Genomic DNA, 16,879 nt, shown 5'->3' with positions numbered 1-16,879 from the left:
CAGTGACTAGGGTCCCCTGACCCCAGACATCAAAAACATTGCACAGGGACATGGTCCCTACCGTTGCCCAAACAAAAACCTGATCCCCAATCTGGACTGACACAGATCATCTAAGAGACCCCAGAGACTTGGCTGTTTGCCAGTCAGAGAAGGTGGGAGTGAACAGAGATCTTACCTGAGGAGACGGTGACCAGGGTCCCCTGACCCCAAACATCGAAGTACCAGTAACACAGCCTGTACTCTGCCTCTGCTCCTGCACTAAAACCTTCACCACAGCCTGACTTGGAATCCCAGTCCCCAGATGAGTTACTTACCTGAGGAGACGGTGACCAGGGTCCCCTGACCCCAAACATCTAAATTCCAGTAACACAGCCTGTGCTCTGCCTCTGCTCCTGCACCAAAACCTTCACCACAGCCTGACTTGGAATCCCAGTCCCCAGATGAGTTACTTACCTGAGGAGATGGTGACCAGGGTCCCCTGACCCCAGACATCGAAGTAAGCATAGACACAGTGAGGTAACCCTACATCTAGGGCCATAAAAAAACCCAGCCCAAAGTCTCTTGGAGTCCTCAGGGGGCTCCAAACCCCAGAAACTTAGCTGTTTGGAGAGACCTCCACTTTAGCTCAGCTGAATGGGGCATGCTTGTAGGATGGTATCTTTTAGGCTAGAGTGAACTAGCATAGTGAGACTCTTTAAAGAGAGAAGAAAACAGGAGAAGGAACAAAGGAAGGAGAGAGAAAGCCATGCCTACCCTGTACTCTTAGCAAACCTCACCTGTCTACCGCTGGCCTGGGATTCTCTCCCAGGTCCTTGGCAGAGTGCTGCAGCCTTCTGCTGCCTGTGTTTCTTCATGCTTTCCTGCCCGAGGAGCCCAGGACCTGTTCACAGTAGCTCTCTCTCCCTCCGCACTATCTCCTGCCCTCCAGAACCTTACCCTCTCTCTCAGACCCACTCTTTTCTCCCTCAGCTTTCTCAAGCTCCCAGGCTGCCCCTAGGAACTCCAAACAAAAGGTTTTTGTTGAACCATGAGTCACTGTGGTTCCAGTTAACACTGTGGTTCTCTGCTCAGCCAAAACCTTGTACCAGCTACAGACCGCAGAGACCTTGACTCTCAAACCTCACAGTAGCCACAGAGTATGGAGATCCCAACCCCCAAACTGCCAGTCATCTCTCCTGTAAGGGGCCAATAATTTTTCTCAAAACAGTTATTAAAGTTCAGGAGCAGATGTGAGCTGGGTCCACCTCCATCTGTCATTCACCTGCATGTGAGTTGTTTATCAGCCATGGAGAAAGGTCTGTGATGGTGGAGGGGGGCACTGCCCCTCCCTGGGCAGCCCTGGAGGTACTTAATCCATGACTGGATACCTCTGAGGTACACTTGGGTGCCTGTCAGGCACTCAGGCTGTCCTTTGCTTTCTGATCTGATTTGTACAACAGGAAAGTGACCTAAATTAAAGTCTAACACGTCATTACAACGGTCCTGAAGGGGCAGCATCATTGGTGCTGTGTCACCCATGCCCAGGGAGGATATGTCCCCTTCTGGTCTTCACCAGAGCTTCTGGTTATCAGCAAGAGGTCTTAGCTGTTCTGGGTGGTACAGGGGAGCAGTTGAGTGCTCTAAGATAAAGTTCTTTGCCAGTGGTACTCTCCTGACCTGGTGGGGATGGGTGGTGTGGATCCTAAGCTAGGGAAGAGTCTATATTTTACATATATGAGTTTGTTCAGAGCTAGGCCCTACAGGTTAGCAATGGGTGCCCGGGGAGTATGGAGGTTTGTAGCTCCAGGCTAGGCATAACACTCTGGTAAGTAAGAACCTCGGGGACATAGATGGTACGGGACGATCAGGAGGGGAGATGATTGTGGCCTGGGGACCTGGGACACAGGTGGGGTGGGTGAATAGGAAAGGTGGTGTCTGACTTGGTGACCTGGTGACATGGGAAGTTGGGGTGAGCTGGAGGGGAAGTGGGCCATAGTCTAGGGTTTCCCATTCAAGAGTGAGAGCCAGTAGAGAGCCAGCCTTCTTTGCTCTTTCAGCTGGGGTCCTGCTGTGTGGAAGAGCTCTAGGTCTTGGATCCTCAAGCCCCATCACTTCCCAGAATCTCTTCTCTCTCAGGTCTATCTAGGTGGTCTCTTAAAAGGAGAGGCATAGGGCTGCCCCAGGTCCTCCAGGGAACACCTGCTCCTGATGTTGTTCCTCAGTTACTGAAAAGGGAGTGGAAGATGTCTTCTATGGACTTCCCAGTCTATAATTTGAGCAGTCATAGGCTTTCCTCATTACTCACTGCAGTGGTCTAGCTAAACTATAGACACTATTACCTGCTTGTGTCTGAGTCACCTCCTGTGGCACAATATGCATTGTAGGTTGCAGTGTGACAAGATATGACATTCCAGGAGGAAGCTCTGGACCTTTCTATCACCTTTCAGCTGTGTAGAGCTACTGTGGATCACTATCACACAATAAAACCACCTATCTACACTTCTGCTTTCTGTGCGCCTTTTCCACAGCATCCATGGTCTAGGTCCGAAGATTTCTGCTCTACGTACTATGGACATGTGCCAGGAAAAATACACAGTTATTCTTGTTTGCTTCTCTGTTGCTATGATAAATATCATAACCAAAAGCAACTTGGGGAAGAAAGGGTTTATTTCATCTTATAACTTAAAATCTATTACTTAGGGAAGTCAGGACAGAATCATAGGCAGAGATGAAGCAAAAATCGTGGAGGAATGCTGCTTATTTGCCTTGCTGCCTCTGGCTTGCTCAGCTATATTTTTTATATGGTCCAGACCCAGCTGCCTAAGGATGGTACCACCCACAGTGAGCTTGGCCTTCCTACATTAGTTACCAGTCAAGAAAAGGCCCACAGACATTCCTATAGATCAATGTGATTCAGGCAATTCCTTAATAGAGGTTTTATTCTTTCAAGTGTGTTAAGTTGATAACTAGGATTAGTCATTATAGTGTTGTAGATGTGCCCTAGAAATAGCCAGGTAAGGAAACTGGATCTGTGCAATGAGATGGCCAGAGTTGGTCTCCCAGCCTCTGGCCTCATGGCTGGAGTCTTCTGGGATCCTATTCCAGGTACCCTCTCTTGCCTAACCGTATCCTGTCAGGTTTCATCCTGTCCTACCTTGCTTATTCAACTCCACACTTTAACACATTCTGTCCCAAGTACCTAGTCCTTGGCTTGAGTACTCTGCATGGGACTTGGAGCTCCATCGAGGACTAGACATTCAGATAGGTGAAAAAGTCACTCTGTACATTCATCTTATGTATGAGTCAGAGCAGGTTCATTGTAGAGCTGCTGAGAGCAGTTGGTGAGCTGTGGGTCCCCCTATGAGATGTGGAGATATGTGTTTGAAAGATGGTTAGACAACTCTGAGATTCCATCTTACATCTGTAAAGATGGCCAAGATCAAAAACACTGACAGCTTATGTTAGAGAGGATGTGGGGTAAAGGGAACACTTCTGCATTGCTGGTGGGAGTGTAAACTGGTAGAGTCACTTTGGATATCAGTATGGTGATTTCTCAGAAAATTAGGAAACAACCTACCTCAAGACCCAGCAATACCACTTTTGGGTATATATCTAAAGGATGCTCAATTATACCACAAGGACATGTGTTCAACTATGTTCATAGCAGCATTATTTGTCATAGCCAGAACCTGGAAACAACCTAAATGCCCATTGACCAAAGAATAGATAAGGAAAATGTGGTACATTTACACAATGGAGTACTACATGGCAGAAAAAAGCTATGACATCTTAAAATTTGCTGGCAAATGGATGGATCTAGAAAACATCATATCGAGTGAGGTAACCCAGATCCAGAAAGAAAAATATCATATGTACTCACTCATAAGTGGCTTTTAGACATAAAGCAAAGAAAAACCAGCCTACAATTCACAATTCTAGAGAACCTAGACAACAATGAGGACCCTAAGAAACATATATGGATATAATCTACATGGGAAGTAGAAAAAGATAAGATCTCCTGAGTAAACTGGAAGCATGGGGACCACGGGAGAGGGTAGAAGGGGAGGGAAGAAAATGGGAGGGGAGTGGAGAAAAGAATATACAGCTCAATAAAAACAATTGAAAAAAGAAAAATGGTTAGAAACAACTTTTATTCCATTATTAAACTTCTGGATCAGGATGTCAAACACAGGACATATCAGACATGATGGCTGGCATGTGCTCAGAAGACAATGGTAATGGAAAGCTCAACCAAGGGTCCAGGTCCTGAAGGTGGGGCCTCAGAGTCTTGGTGTGCTGGACTGGCTTTGGCAGTTCTAGGGCCTAGCACTGCAGTGGACTAGGCAGTTGAAACAGAAGTACTCCTGATGTCCAGGTATGGGAGAGTGCATTGTAACTAGATTTGACTTTGGTCTGCCTCTGCCCTAGAGAGGTGTTCTCTACATTCTTGAGGCCACCACTGTCTGCATACTTTACTCCAGAAGGTAATCCCCTAGGTAAACACCAGAAGCAGAAATCTTCATTTCTGATTGGCAGACCAGGACTGAGCCAGCTACCTGGGCCAGAGTAGACCTGAGATAGCGAACTCTACCAGAACAGATACAGGGCTGAACAAGTGAGCCAGAGCCAGAGTCTGTTGAGGGTCCGGATGTGAACCTGGGACCTTCAGGGGAGTAGACCTAAGCCAGGACCCCTGTGGGTCTGGGTGTGAGTCTAGGACCTCTGAGGAACTAGGCCTGAGCCAGGACCTCTGTGGGTCTGGGTATGACTGAACATGGGACCTCCGAGGGAATAGGCAGAAACCAGAATCTCTTCTGGTCCAGGAGTGAGTCTGGGACCTCAGAGGGAGTAGGCCTAAGCCAGGACCTCTGTGGGTCTGGGCTTTGGTCTGGGACATCAAAGGGAATAGGCAGGAACCAAACACCTCTGTGGGTCCCAGTGTGAATCTGGGATCTCTCTGAGGGAGTAAGCCTGAGCTAGGTCCTCTGTGGGTCTGGGCACATCTGAGCCTGGGAATTCCCAGGCAGTAGACCTGAGCCAGAGACATTTGCAGGACCAACTCCAAACCAGGGACCTTTGCAGGAGCAGATCCAGACCAGGATTTACAGAACCAGGTCAAAGCCAGTAACGTAGGCTAGAGCAGACCTGAGATAGCAAACTCCAAGGGAGTGGAGCAAAGCCTGGGAGCACAGAGTTACCTCCAGGAACACAGAGTGACAAACGGGGTGACTAGAACTGTGGTACTGACTGTATCATGAGGAACAATCATCTGAGCCTTGGATTACTTCCCACTTTCTCTTTTATAAGGTTCAGTGTGGTTGGTTTTATGTTGAGGTTTTGGATTCATTTGGACTTGATAGATATAGATCTATTTTCATTCTTCTATATGTTGATATCCAGTTTTGTTGAATATGCTTTCTTTATTCCATTTGATATTTTTTGCTTCTTTGTCCAAAATCAGGTGTTCGAAGGTGTGTGGATTGATATCCGGGTTTTCTATTTGGTTCCATTGGTCCTCCTGTCTGTTTTTATGCCACTACCAACCTGTTTTCAATACTGTAGCTCTGTAGTAGAGCTTGAGTTTGAAGTCAGGCATTGTGATACCTCCAGTAGTTCCTTTATTGTACAGGATTGTTTGGCTATCTTGGGTTTGTTTGTTTGTTTTTTTTCCATATGAAGTTCAATATTGTTCTTTTAAGGTCTGTGAAGATTTTTGCTGGGATTTTGATGGGCATTGCATTGAATCTGTAGATTGCTTTTGGTAAGATTGCCATTTTTACTATGTTAATTCTACCTACCCAAGAGCATGGGAGATATTCCATTTTCTGGTATCTTTTTCAATTCTTTCTTCAAAGATTTAAAGTTCTTGTCATACAGGTCTTCCACTTGTTTGGTTAGATTACTACAAGGTATTTGATGCTCTTTGTGGCTATTGTGAAGGGTGATATGTCTCTGATATCTTTCTCAGCCCATTTATCATCTGTGTAAAGGAGGGCTACTGATTTTTTGAGTTGATCTTTTATCCTGTCACATCACTGAAGGTGTTTATGAATTGTAGAAGTTCCTTGGTAGAATTTTTGGGGTTGCTTATGCAAACTATTATATCATCAGCAAATAGTGAGAGTTTGACTTCTTTTCCAATTTGCATCCCCTTGATCTTCTTTTGTTGTCTTATTGCTCTAGCTAAAACTGCAAGTGCTAATTGAATAGATAATGAGAGAGTGGACAGCCTTTCTTGTTCCTGATTTCAGTGGGATTGCCGTGAGTTTCTTTCCATTTAGTTCGATGCTGGCTTTGGCTTGCTATATATCACCTTTATAAGGTTTAGATATGTTTTTTGTATCCCTGCTCTCTCATGCCCTTTATTATGAAGGATGTTGTATTTTGTTGAAGACTTTTTCAGCATCTAATGTGTTGATTAAGTGTTTTGTTTTTCTAGTTTTTTAAAATGGTGGATTACATTGACAGATTTTTGTATGTTGCATTTCTGGGATGAAGCTGATTTGATCATGGTGGATGATGGTTCATATTGCCTTTCATGTTGTTGGAGGAGTTCTTGCATTGGCGCCTGCCCATCTCTTCCTTCAAATGGAGCCGGGAGGTGCTTGGTGTCTTAGACCAATCTTTGCTGTGACTGAATCAGGTGGGATCTCCTCAGTGCCAGAGCAGGAGCTATTCCTTGAGGCACAATCTGAAGAAGCCCACACTCCCTTGCAGGAATCCTCAGACCTGCCTGGAGGCCAGAGTCTGACCCCTTTGGGTGGATGGCCTTAGTATAGGAGCAGGACACCTGAATACACTAGGGAAGGCTTGGGAGAGGCAGGGACCTGAGAAACAAAGACAAGCCTGCAGAGGGAGCTGGGGGAGGGGGTCTGTGCTCTCTTCCAGGGCAGGTTGCCCCAGGGTCGCACTCACTCACCAGTCCTGATGGAACTCCACTGCGCAGGATCAGGTATTCCAGGCAGCCCAGGGATGCCACCTGAACAAAAGGGCCAAGGTGGGGGCAGGGCAGGATGGAATATCACACAGGGAACCTGGCAGCACAATCTGAAGGAGCCTGCACTCCCTTGCAGGAATCCTCAGACCTGCCTGGGGGCCAGAGTCTGACCTCTTTGGGTGGATGGCCTTAGTACAGGAGCAGGACACCTGAAAACACTAGGGAAGGCTTGGGAGAGGCAGGGATGTGAGCTGGATTGTTATTTTTTAAAGTAATAAAATAAAATAAAAAAATAAAAACAAAGCTGACAGTGGAACCATATACCTTTAATACTAGTAGCCACACTAGTTGCCATAGTAACCGGGCAGTGCACACCTTTAATCCCAGCCCTAGAAAGAATTATAAAACAGGAGGAGACAGCTCACAGTCATGGTTTCTTTCTGAGCTTTCTGGAGACTGGTCTACCATTTTTGGACTGAGGTTGAGGTAAGAGCCAGTGTCTGGCTTCTTTACCTTTTCTGGTCTTCAGGTTGAACCCTAATTTTTTTCTCTGAGTTTTTATAAATCATACTTCAGTGATTGTTTGGGATCATTTTCTTTTAGGCATCAAGGAAATTTCTGAAACATCTGGCAGCTTCTCCCTTGTAGATCAGGGTGAGCAGTGTGAGAGGAGGTACTGCCTTTCAACTCTAAAGGGAACTTGGTACAAGCAGGGCTTGAGTATGGCATGGAGAGCTCTGGGCCTTTACTGAAGGGAAGGAAGGAAGGAAGGATGTATGTGGTTTCAGAGGAGTGGAGAACCACCAAACAGAAGACTCTAGGAGGAGCATGTTTGGGGTGGCCTTGTAGGGCAGTTGCAAGGTTATACTGACACTGTTAGAACACCTCCAGCCTTCTTAAAGCTGAAGGGAGAAGGATGGGCAGGAAGCATGTGAGAGTAGCTATCTCACTGGTACACAAAAGAGACTCTTACCACTCCAGGGAGGATTTCTGAATTTGTATATCATTGTTGATATTAACTTCTGATGGTTTTGATTTTCTTACTCCCCCCTTTTCTCTTTCTCCGTTCACCTCTCATTTCCTCTCCCGTCTGGTGTATAAGTTTATGAGTGTGTAGCATCTCTACACACTGGATGCCTTAGTCTAGTAGATCTTCTGGGATCATTGCTGGTCAAGGAACCCATGGCTGGAGGTAGGTGAGAGATCCCCAGAGTCACCACTGACAGCTGGAGGATCCAGACCTTCCTGGGATGGACTCAGGCTGACCAACTGGGTGGATTATAGACTTATGAACAAATCTGGAGGTGAGCTATGGGAAGGCCAAGTTCCAAATGTGTGCAGTGAGTGAGCCCCAGGTGGGTATGAGGTGGAGCATACTATATTGTGGAACCTAATGAAGAATCTTTCCTTGGGGATGACAGTGGCTGGGTACACTGTTCAAAGGGGCACAGGTATTTTTGCAACATTTTCTCAGTATGGACTTTTGTGCCAGCCATGTATCTGACGTCACCTTGACCATCACTTTCTGAAAAGCTACTTGTATAACCTTTCGGAAAAGATTTCTGATTGGTACTGACACCACAGGGCTGATTCTCATGCCTATTCCTGTGAGCTTCCCCTCTATACTGGACTGGAGGACAGACCAGGTGGAGCTTTTGTTGCTAGCAATGTGGAGCAGATGCCAGTTTGTGTCCTTGGTGTCATGGTGTCCCAGGGACTGTGGGGTGTCTGTTGCTCTTGGAGGCTTTACTGCATGTCCAAGGCTCACTCCTGGAGTCACCTGCCCGCACCATGGTGGCAGGAGCCGGCTGATGCTGTGTACCAGTAGAGTCTCCCCTGAAAAAGCCAGCTTTGATGGAGAATCCTGAAATAAGATGACAGAGTAAGGATGACTAATCCCAAGTTACCAAGGAATGCAGAGACTCAGGGGCAGGTGAGTGGTTGGGCTTAGCACAAAGCCAGGCAGAGTCTGGGTCTGAGGGATGAGTTTTGGCTGCTGCTTTTCTTAGAGTGGTAGTTCAGTCATACCTGCTGTGATACAAACTTGTTCAAAGTCCTCCCAGGGCCTCAGAGCCTTCTTGATGAGCAGTGGACATGGTGGGTTTCACCTGTGGGCAGAGCTTGCGTTACAACCTGAGCACTGGGTACCTAGGGGCAAGTTTTATGTGTGATGTATGACACTGTGTGTATACCCAGCTATAGTAACCACAGTGCCTCAGGCTGGCACAAATACTCTCTACTGTGTGACTGCTTCCAGGCGTCTTCATAGCAGGGTCCCCCGGGGGTAACATTGATAGGAGATGTCCTCAGTCCTCCACTCTGGGAGGGATGGCATGAGTGGGCCAGGCTAGAAGTTCCCTTTCCAGTTGTGATATGGTTTTTTTTGTGTGTGCATGTATGTGTATGTGTATGTATGTATGTATGTATGTATGTATGTATGTATGTATGTATGTATGTATATTTTGGCTCATGTCCCTAGTTGGGTTGTTCCTGTCCTCTTAGAATTGAGAGTGAGGTGTTGAGGCTTCCAGGAGGTATCTGCTCACCTGGATAGCCTTGTTCATCTAGGAATAGCCTAGGTGTGTTTCTGGTTCTCTGAGTGTCACTGTGGAGCCAAGTTCCCCAAACTCTCCATGGTACAGACTCTAGCAGAAACTTCTTGGCCTGCAGCTCCTTCACTTTGGCAGGATTCAGTGTCCCCTGGTGTCTATTTTACATTATAGTGTGAATTCTTCAACCCTGAGTTGTTCTTTGCAAAGACTGAAGTTTCCTGACCCCATGCACAATGGCTCTGTCTGCGTGTGGGGTTGTACCATGTCGGGTGGGGGCACTGTAGAGACCAGCTGCCTGATCATGCCATGGGTACTCTTATAGATGCACTAACAGTATGGCTACCCCAGAGTCTGGGGCTATCAACCCTTACTTACTGTGGCTGTATAGGCTCAAAACTGAGACCCCAAGCCCAGCCTAGGGTCCCACATATCCTTCCTGGCTAGCCAGTGTAGTTAAGAGATCCAGGGCTTTTGGAACTGGTCTGAATCATGTGGAAGGTATTCATAGAGAAGGAGGCTCATACAGAATTCTCCTCCTGTCGTATTGTGATGGTTCATTTGTCCGAAACCTCTCCAGGGGCCCTCTGCACTTCCTGTAATGGCCTTCTGCCCATAGCTGCCCTGTGGCTCTAGGACAGATGGGATATGTGGCAGGGAGATGTCCTGTGGTCAGCACTGGGACAGATTTGGAGGAATGATGGGATGGTTCATAGGCCCTGGGGGTCAGTTCAGCAAAAACACAGGACCTGTTGGTATTAGTGCCCTAGTGAGAAACACACTACAACATCACAGTGACACAACCTCACATGTCATGGTCCAGATGTGCATGCTCAACCTACCTTCTCTGTGCTTCTATGGCTGGAGAGACAAAGGGTAAGGAGAGGGAACAATGAGTGAGTGCTGGGGTTTACAAGGGGCTTCTCAGGATAGGGATCCATGGAGAGAAGTAGTAATCTCCCAAGGAACCAAAGTGGACAATCCAGTCCCCATCAGGAGCTGGAGGGAGAGATTTTGGCATGGTCTCCCTGGTCCTCTGTAGCTGTAGGCAGGACAAGTTCAGAGTGGGCAGTCCCACCCCAGAGTAGGATAAGGCAGGGCCTCAGGGTGGTTACCACAGGCATTTCATCCCTTAACAGATGGTGGTCCAAGAATGGGGCACAGAACTTTTCTTGGAAGATCAGTAGTCTGAGAGATACTTCTGCCCTTTGTATGGCCACTGGCTCCTATGTAGAAGTCAGTCCCAACTTCAGGAACCTGCTCCCATTAGTCTTGCATTGATCCAGGTAAAAACAAGCACATGTACCCTGTAGTTCCCAAGTGCCTGATGACTCCCCCCCCCCCCCCCCCGATGAGACTGTGATGCAGGTACTTTCTCTTGTGGGTGCCAGATCAGGATTTCCAAATCAAGGGTTTTTGGCTATTTGTTTAAGGCTGTCTGAATCTAGCTTGGAATGTTACCAAGTCTTACAGAAAGATCTCTAGAGCTCTTCCTATAGGAAGGGGATATTGGTCCAGGTGAAGAACTAAGTGGCTTCTGGTGGAATCCCTGGCTTCTGAGAGAGAGGGATATTAGGAGCAGATAATAGGGTACTCTGAGAACTCTGTGTTTTGTGAGAAATGCCATGTGGGGGCTACCATCAATCACTGGAACTCAGTGGTTAAGAATCAGAAATTGACTCTGAGGTGTCTGCTCCTCTAGGTCCACTGTTTTTGGAGCTGAGGACTCTGCTGGGGCCCATAGGTTCCCAGTGGGTTTTTGCTGCTGGCTATACCACTGTGGTAGCTACCGTAGTAACACAGTAGAAGATCCCTTCACAAAAAGCCCTGCATGTGGTAAGGCCTTGGTATCTGCAGGACTAGCATCCAGTGGCAGAACAGGCAGCAGTGCAGACTCATCGGCCATCCTGAGCAGAAGTCTAGCCAGCTGTCCTGTGATTTTATCTCTCCAGGAAGGCTCGGGAAGCTGGGCCTGGTGCTGCCACATATGTATCTTCCTACATCGCTTAGTCTCTCAATGCAATCCTTCCTGGATGGTACTGGGGAGATGACAGGGACTTCTGGAAAAGCCTGTCTCTGGGTGGCTTCATGACTGACAGGCTGCCTTTGTCCCCTGGGGAGATGGTGATGATGTCTAGAGACCCTGACACGTGGGCAGAGGAAAGGCAGAAGCTGCAAGCAATGTCAAGAGAATCTAGACTTTGTGCTTTGAGGCACGTCTGCCCTTTCCTCTTTGAACACCACGAGGACTATGTAGACACATCCTATACAGACCCAGTGTCTCCCTGTCTGTCTGGGTGGAGCATCTGCTGCCCTTTGGACTCTGTCTGCTCTTACAAGTCCTTATTCTTCCCTTCATAGCACTGATGTGATGTCATGACAGTTGTTCCCTAATGGTCTCCTGCTTAGTCACCCTCTATTCCTGGGGGTCACCCTGGTATTTCCCACTGCCTGACAGCAGGGACCTGACCCTGGAACACAGGGCACAGGCTTCCCTTTCTCTCTTAAACAGAGTGTTCAGACTTTGATCATTAGGATTGTCAGGGGTGAGTGACAGGGAATCCTATGGAAATAACTTATTTTTCTGTTTCCCTTGTTGGTTCTTCTCATCCTCAGCATAAAGCTGATCCAAGTGTGCTGCTCTGTGTGCTGCTCTACCCTTGTAAGCCTTCTTTATGCTTCCCACGGGCAAATGTGTCAGACTTTGTTCTTCCATGGAGGGGCATTTGTCTGTTTCTGTTGGAGGCTGCTGCGGATATGCTGCCATGTAACAGTTATGCAGGTGAACTTAGGGCTCCATTGCTGATGGAGGAGTGGTTCCAGTGTGCGCAGTAGCAATGCCTGCTAGTTCTCAGTGAGCTGTCCTGCTCTCCAGTCAGACAAGTTCTGCTTGCTGCTTCTGAGCTCTACATTCTGGACAGTTGGTGCAGGTCTGTCTTTCAGGACACCTTCACAAATTCTGATGTCCATATTAACCTGAAATTACTGCTGTATCTCGTTGAGGTAGAACTGAGAATGTGGTCTAATACTTGAGCATTCTCCTGGAAGGCACATGGCCCTTGACTCAATGAATAACAACACAGTGTTAAGCTAGATTTCAACATCAGGTGCTACATTTATAATATAAATGCAAGGTGGGTTGTAGACAGAAGTGTTTGTACTCCCCACTCATGTACTGGGCGCCACCTGCTGGATAACCTGCAGAGTCCCCTGCTATTCCTACACTATGTGAAGACCCAGTGTGGCCTGCTTCCCTTCCCCTTGCGTGTAAGTTGGAATGATCTACAGCTTCCCCTTTTCCGTTGCAATGAATGATGTTCTTTGTCCTGTCTTTCTATATTGCCCTTTATGAGGGATCTCAGGTCAGAGTCTATTTTCACAACTTGCTTGGCAGATGGTACTCAAGTACCCAGCCCTACAGTGGTTTACAGGGATCAGAGTCTGTGCCACCGTGTAAGCAGAGAGCCTAATCTTTCTTTCTTTCTTTCTTTCTTTCTTTCTTTCTTTCTTTCTTTCTTTCTTTCTTTCTTTCTTTCTTTCTTTCTTTCTTCCTCTCTCTCTCTCTCTCTCTCTCTCTCTCTCTCTTTCTTTCTTTTTTTGCAATACTCCTACTGTGACACAGTCACCACAAAATCCTCCATCATTAGTGCTGTCTTTGGGTGCATGGCTTTGCTTAGGGACACATCTGTGTAGAGATGCTGTTGCTTCTGATGTGTTCTGACTCAGAGCCGAAGGACTCGGGGCTCTGCAGTGGGATCCTGGTTGGCTCCTGACTGGTCCTGGGTGTGAGACTTGATCTAGGAGAGGGAATTCTTGCTGGGATAGACACACTCATGCTTCCTCTACCACTTTGATGTCCTACATGTTATCTTTCATATTCCATATTCCCAAAATGTCCTTAAAGGCTTTGTTTCCTCCTCTCCAGTCTGGTATTTAATAGTGGCAGTTACCCTGTGGCTGTGTATAGATCCTCAGCTTGGACCTGGGGCATCAGGGGTAACATAGGCAAAGTGAATACGGAGGTGTCAGCTTTCAGTTCTCTTCCCCAATTGTGGGCCGGGTGACCACACATAACCTTTCAAGGTCTGAGTAGGAATGGCCCCTGTGAAATTGATGCTAAGAACAACCAGGAATGACGGGTCCTGGTGTCTCTGGAAAGGCTTTCATTTCTGGCCCTGGGCAGAGGTGGGAAGTCTGCTTAGTGTACTGACTCACCTGCTTCCGACCTGTGCTCCATGGGCTTTGCTTCCTGCTGGGGCCCCACTGCCCTCATGGGACATGGGCTCCTTTGGAACGTATTTTAGAAATTTGGAGACCATTGCTACTGTCCCTAAGACAGGCTCGGGGCAGTCAGGAAGCCCTGTCTGGGTGTGAGGGACTGTTCACCTTCTCTATTGCTGCATAAGGGCTGTTCTCAGTGCATTCCCTATCCAGGACTGGTGAGTGACGGTCTAGGCTACAAGTGACACAGAAGCCTTGTTTCAGAATCTACTTTTTCTGGTGATTGATTTTGTTTCCTTGAAGACTTGGGGCCTTCACAGATGTTTGGATGTATTGGAGCCTAGAGCTGCATTTTCCCACAGTGAGGATTCCGTGACCACTGTTGAAAAGTAGCTCTGGAGGATTGCAATGACTGACACCAGGATTCTGACCTCTTGTGGAGAGCAAGGGACACAGATCTCCTCCCCTGATGTGGCCTTTTGAAGGGGAGTATGACGTCCATAAAGATGCTCCTAAGACTTAGGAAACATAGATGCCTCAGGTGAGAATACATCCCGGAAAGCCTCTTCTACAGATGCCTCATGAGTAGGCAAAGATATTATCTGGGTGGTCAGTTCTCTGACTTCACAGGTCGGTTTCAGCAGCTTGGATGTCCTGGGAAATGGCATAGGACTAGCTTCCTATTGCTGGAAGCTTTGTGTAGTTTGGTTGTGTCTGTGAAGGAGCTTTGAGGGAGTTTGTTTCTTTTGAGAGTTGGAATGCATGGGAGCAAGTGGGATGTGTTCCACCGGCATTCCCAAGGGGGGCTGGCCTGGAGGCTGACAACTGTGTTGGTTGTGCTTTGCTGTGAGGAGACCCTGCACGAAGTGGTTGGCCTGTGAGACTGCAGTATAATGAGAACTTTGCTGGCACAGGCAGCTCTTGCATTTTCTGCCTAGAGGTTCTCGCTGCTTCTGCCATCAACTCCGGACTGGGTGGACACTGTGGGAGTGCTAAGTGGGCACAACAAGAGGCCTGACCAGTGCCACTGCCAGAAACTGGGCCCAGAGAAAGCTGGGTACCTAAGCTGCCCTGCTGAAGTCAGGCAAGAGCTGTTCTTCCAGAAGGTTCTGCATATTTCTGCCTTTCTGTTAGGCAGCTGGAGAGTTTTGTGGATGAAAAATAAGACAACTGCTGAAATCTCAGAGGTGACCCGGTAAGCAATGCTTAGAGTAGGGGATGCACCAGCGCTTCCATGGGAATACCTGGGAAATGTTATTTGCATCAGTGGCTTATTGGGAATAATTAACAAATTTAATTTCAGTTCAAGTGGCCATGTTCGAGGAGCAAATTGAAGATTCTTGAGGCTGCACTGTTAGAAAGAAGAGGGCATATTGCTAGAGACTGAGAGGGTACTTGGAGTGACATGACATGCCTCAGCTCCTGTTTGCCCACTCCTCTTCTGTAGTATGGAAGCAGAGGAAAAACTATCAAAACATCTGTTTATGGCAGATTGATTTAGGACCATGGGTCAACAGAGAGCCCATTACAGGTGGGGGTTTGTGACTGTGGCGCAGACAGGGCCGGAATCACTGAGAAGACGTCAGGATCTGGAGGACCAGCATCTACAGAGGAACATGAGGAGCACAAATGGTGAGGCTCTTTCTAAACAGACTGGGCAGGGAGCTTGCTGTCTTCGAATGTCACAAGGACATGTTCACCGGAAGCTGGAAACGGAACAGGGATAGGGTTGGGTCAGTACTGAGTGTTTGAAGCCATCATGAAAACTCCAGACCTCAGTCCCTTTATTTTCACCAGTAATTGCATTTATCTACGATCCACCCCACATTGTGATATTTGAACACTTGTGCTGTGGGTATCAGAGGTCAGGGACTGGAACACAGCTGTGTAAATATTTAACATTTTCTGTCTCTGCCCCTTTCCCTCCTCTCACCTCTCATCTCTCCCTGCCTGTTTTGTGTCACCTGCACCTGAGAGTCTACTTAGCTGGGAAGGGGCCAATTCTCTGGGTCTGTCTAGGCAAATCATGCAAAGATGAATCTGGCCACAAGGAGGCATCTGAGATCTGCTCTGTAGTCTGTGCTCTGTAATCTGCTGATGGGATCTGCCTTTGTGACCTGACTCCAATGTGCTCTGACCAACCACATGGTTGGGCCTGGGATAGTAGTGTGGGGTGACTTGAGATGCTGGGTCTGGCACTCCCTAGTTGTGTAGATACCCAATCAATACCCGTCTCTTTAGTCATAATTCCCCCTGGTGCTTGCTGAGGTCATATGTCCACACAGGACTTGGGAATCCAGCCTGGTGATATGAAGAGTCTCAGAGTAATGATAAGGTGGTCATGAGCCTTGAGAAGCCTTTCCCAAACTGCAGTATAAGCCCATGTCCCCAAATTTGTGAGCAATGATAGAACACATGATCTCTTTCACCCTAGTTCATGGCAGGGCATTCATCTGTTCCCACAGCCAGACAGGGATCCAGCCAGTTTATCCCTCCCTCTGCTAAGAGCCACCTGGTGTCATTAGGTGCAGTGATGTTGGTGGCCACAGGGGGAAGCAGAGGCTTATTTATGGCCTCCTGCTGGCTAGGTGAGCTGGGAAGGTGCAATTCTCTACAGGACTACATGGTACAGTGGTCCTGTACCATTGTAGACACTTTTCTGAGGAATGCCCACCTCCAATGAGATATAGCACCATGTGGGACAGCCTTGAAAACACTGGCTTGGAACCAGGAGCCTCATCCAGAGTATATAGTATTTGAGAAAATTCAACATGTGAAAATCACAAACCCTCAAGTAATATCCAAAAAGTTAAAGCTATTTGTAAATAGTTTAACAATAAATTCAAATAAAATGTGTTTGGGAGAACAAAAATAGTCAGTGCTAAAATTTTAATATTCAAAGTATTTACCTTCACCTTTATATGTGAGAAATATAAGGCAAAATAAAAAGAAAATTTGAATTCTAGAAACAGACCCAGAGTAACATTGGTTACAAACACATTCAGATGACTGAAAATGTGTTCATGATGTTTCTATGCCAGGAAATATAAGAAAGGATTGAGCCTGTTCAGAGGAGACACTCTGGCTTCTTCTGCCTTTTCTCTCCCAGGTGCACTTGTTGATGTTGCTTTTGACCCTATTTCACATCAACCTCAGCTAACATTTCCTGACTCACTCCTGCCACACCCAGTAA

The 16,879-nt window shown here is 47.2% G+C and overlaps 2 gene segments (V, D, J or C); both read right to left on the bottom strand.

Moving 5' to 3' along the window:
* LOC121677273 overlaps positions 1-228 on the bottom strand; it is a 160,450-nt gene extending 160,222 nt beyond the window's left edge. Inside the window, exon 1 of the C gene segment in view lies at positions 176-228.
* Positions 1-16,879, bottom strand: part of LOC119819860 — a 719,441-nt gene that overhangs the window by 73,333 nt on the left and 629,229 nt on the right. The window contains 1 exon segment of the C gene segment in view: positions 315-353. Within this exon segment, the coding sequence occupies positions 315-353 (39 nt within the window).

Source organism: Arvicola amphibius, chromosome 7, assembly GCF_903992535.2.
Source record: "Arvicola amphibius chromosome 7, mArvAmp1.2, whole genome shotgun sequence".
Taxonomy (NCBI): Eukaryota; Metazoa; Chordata; class Mammalia; order Rodentia; family Cricetidae; genus Arvicola; species Arvicola amphibius.
Note: the sequence above shows the minus strand (reverse complement) of the source record. Positions and strands in the feature narration are given on the sequence as shown.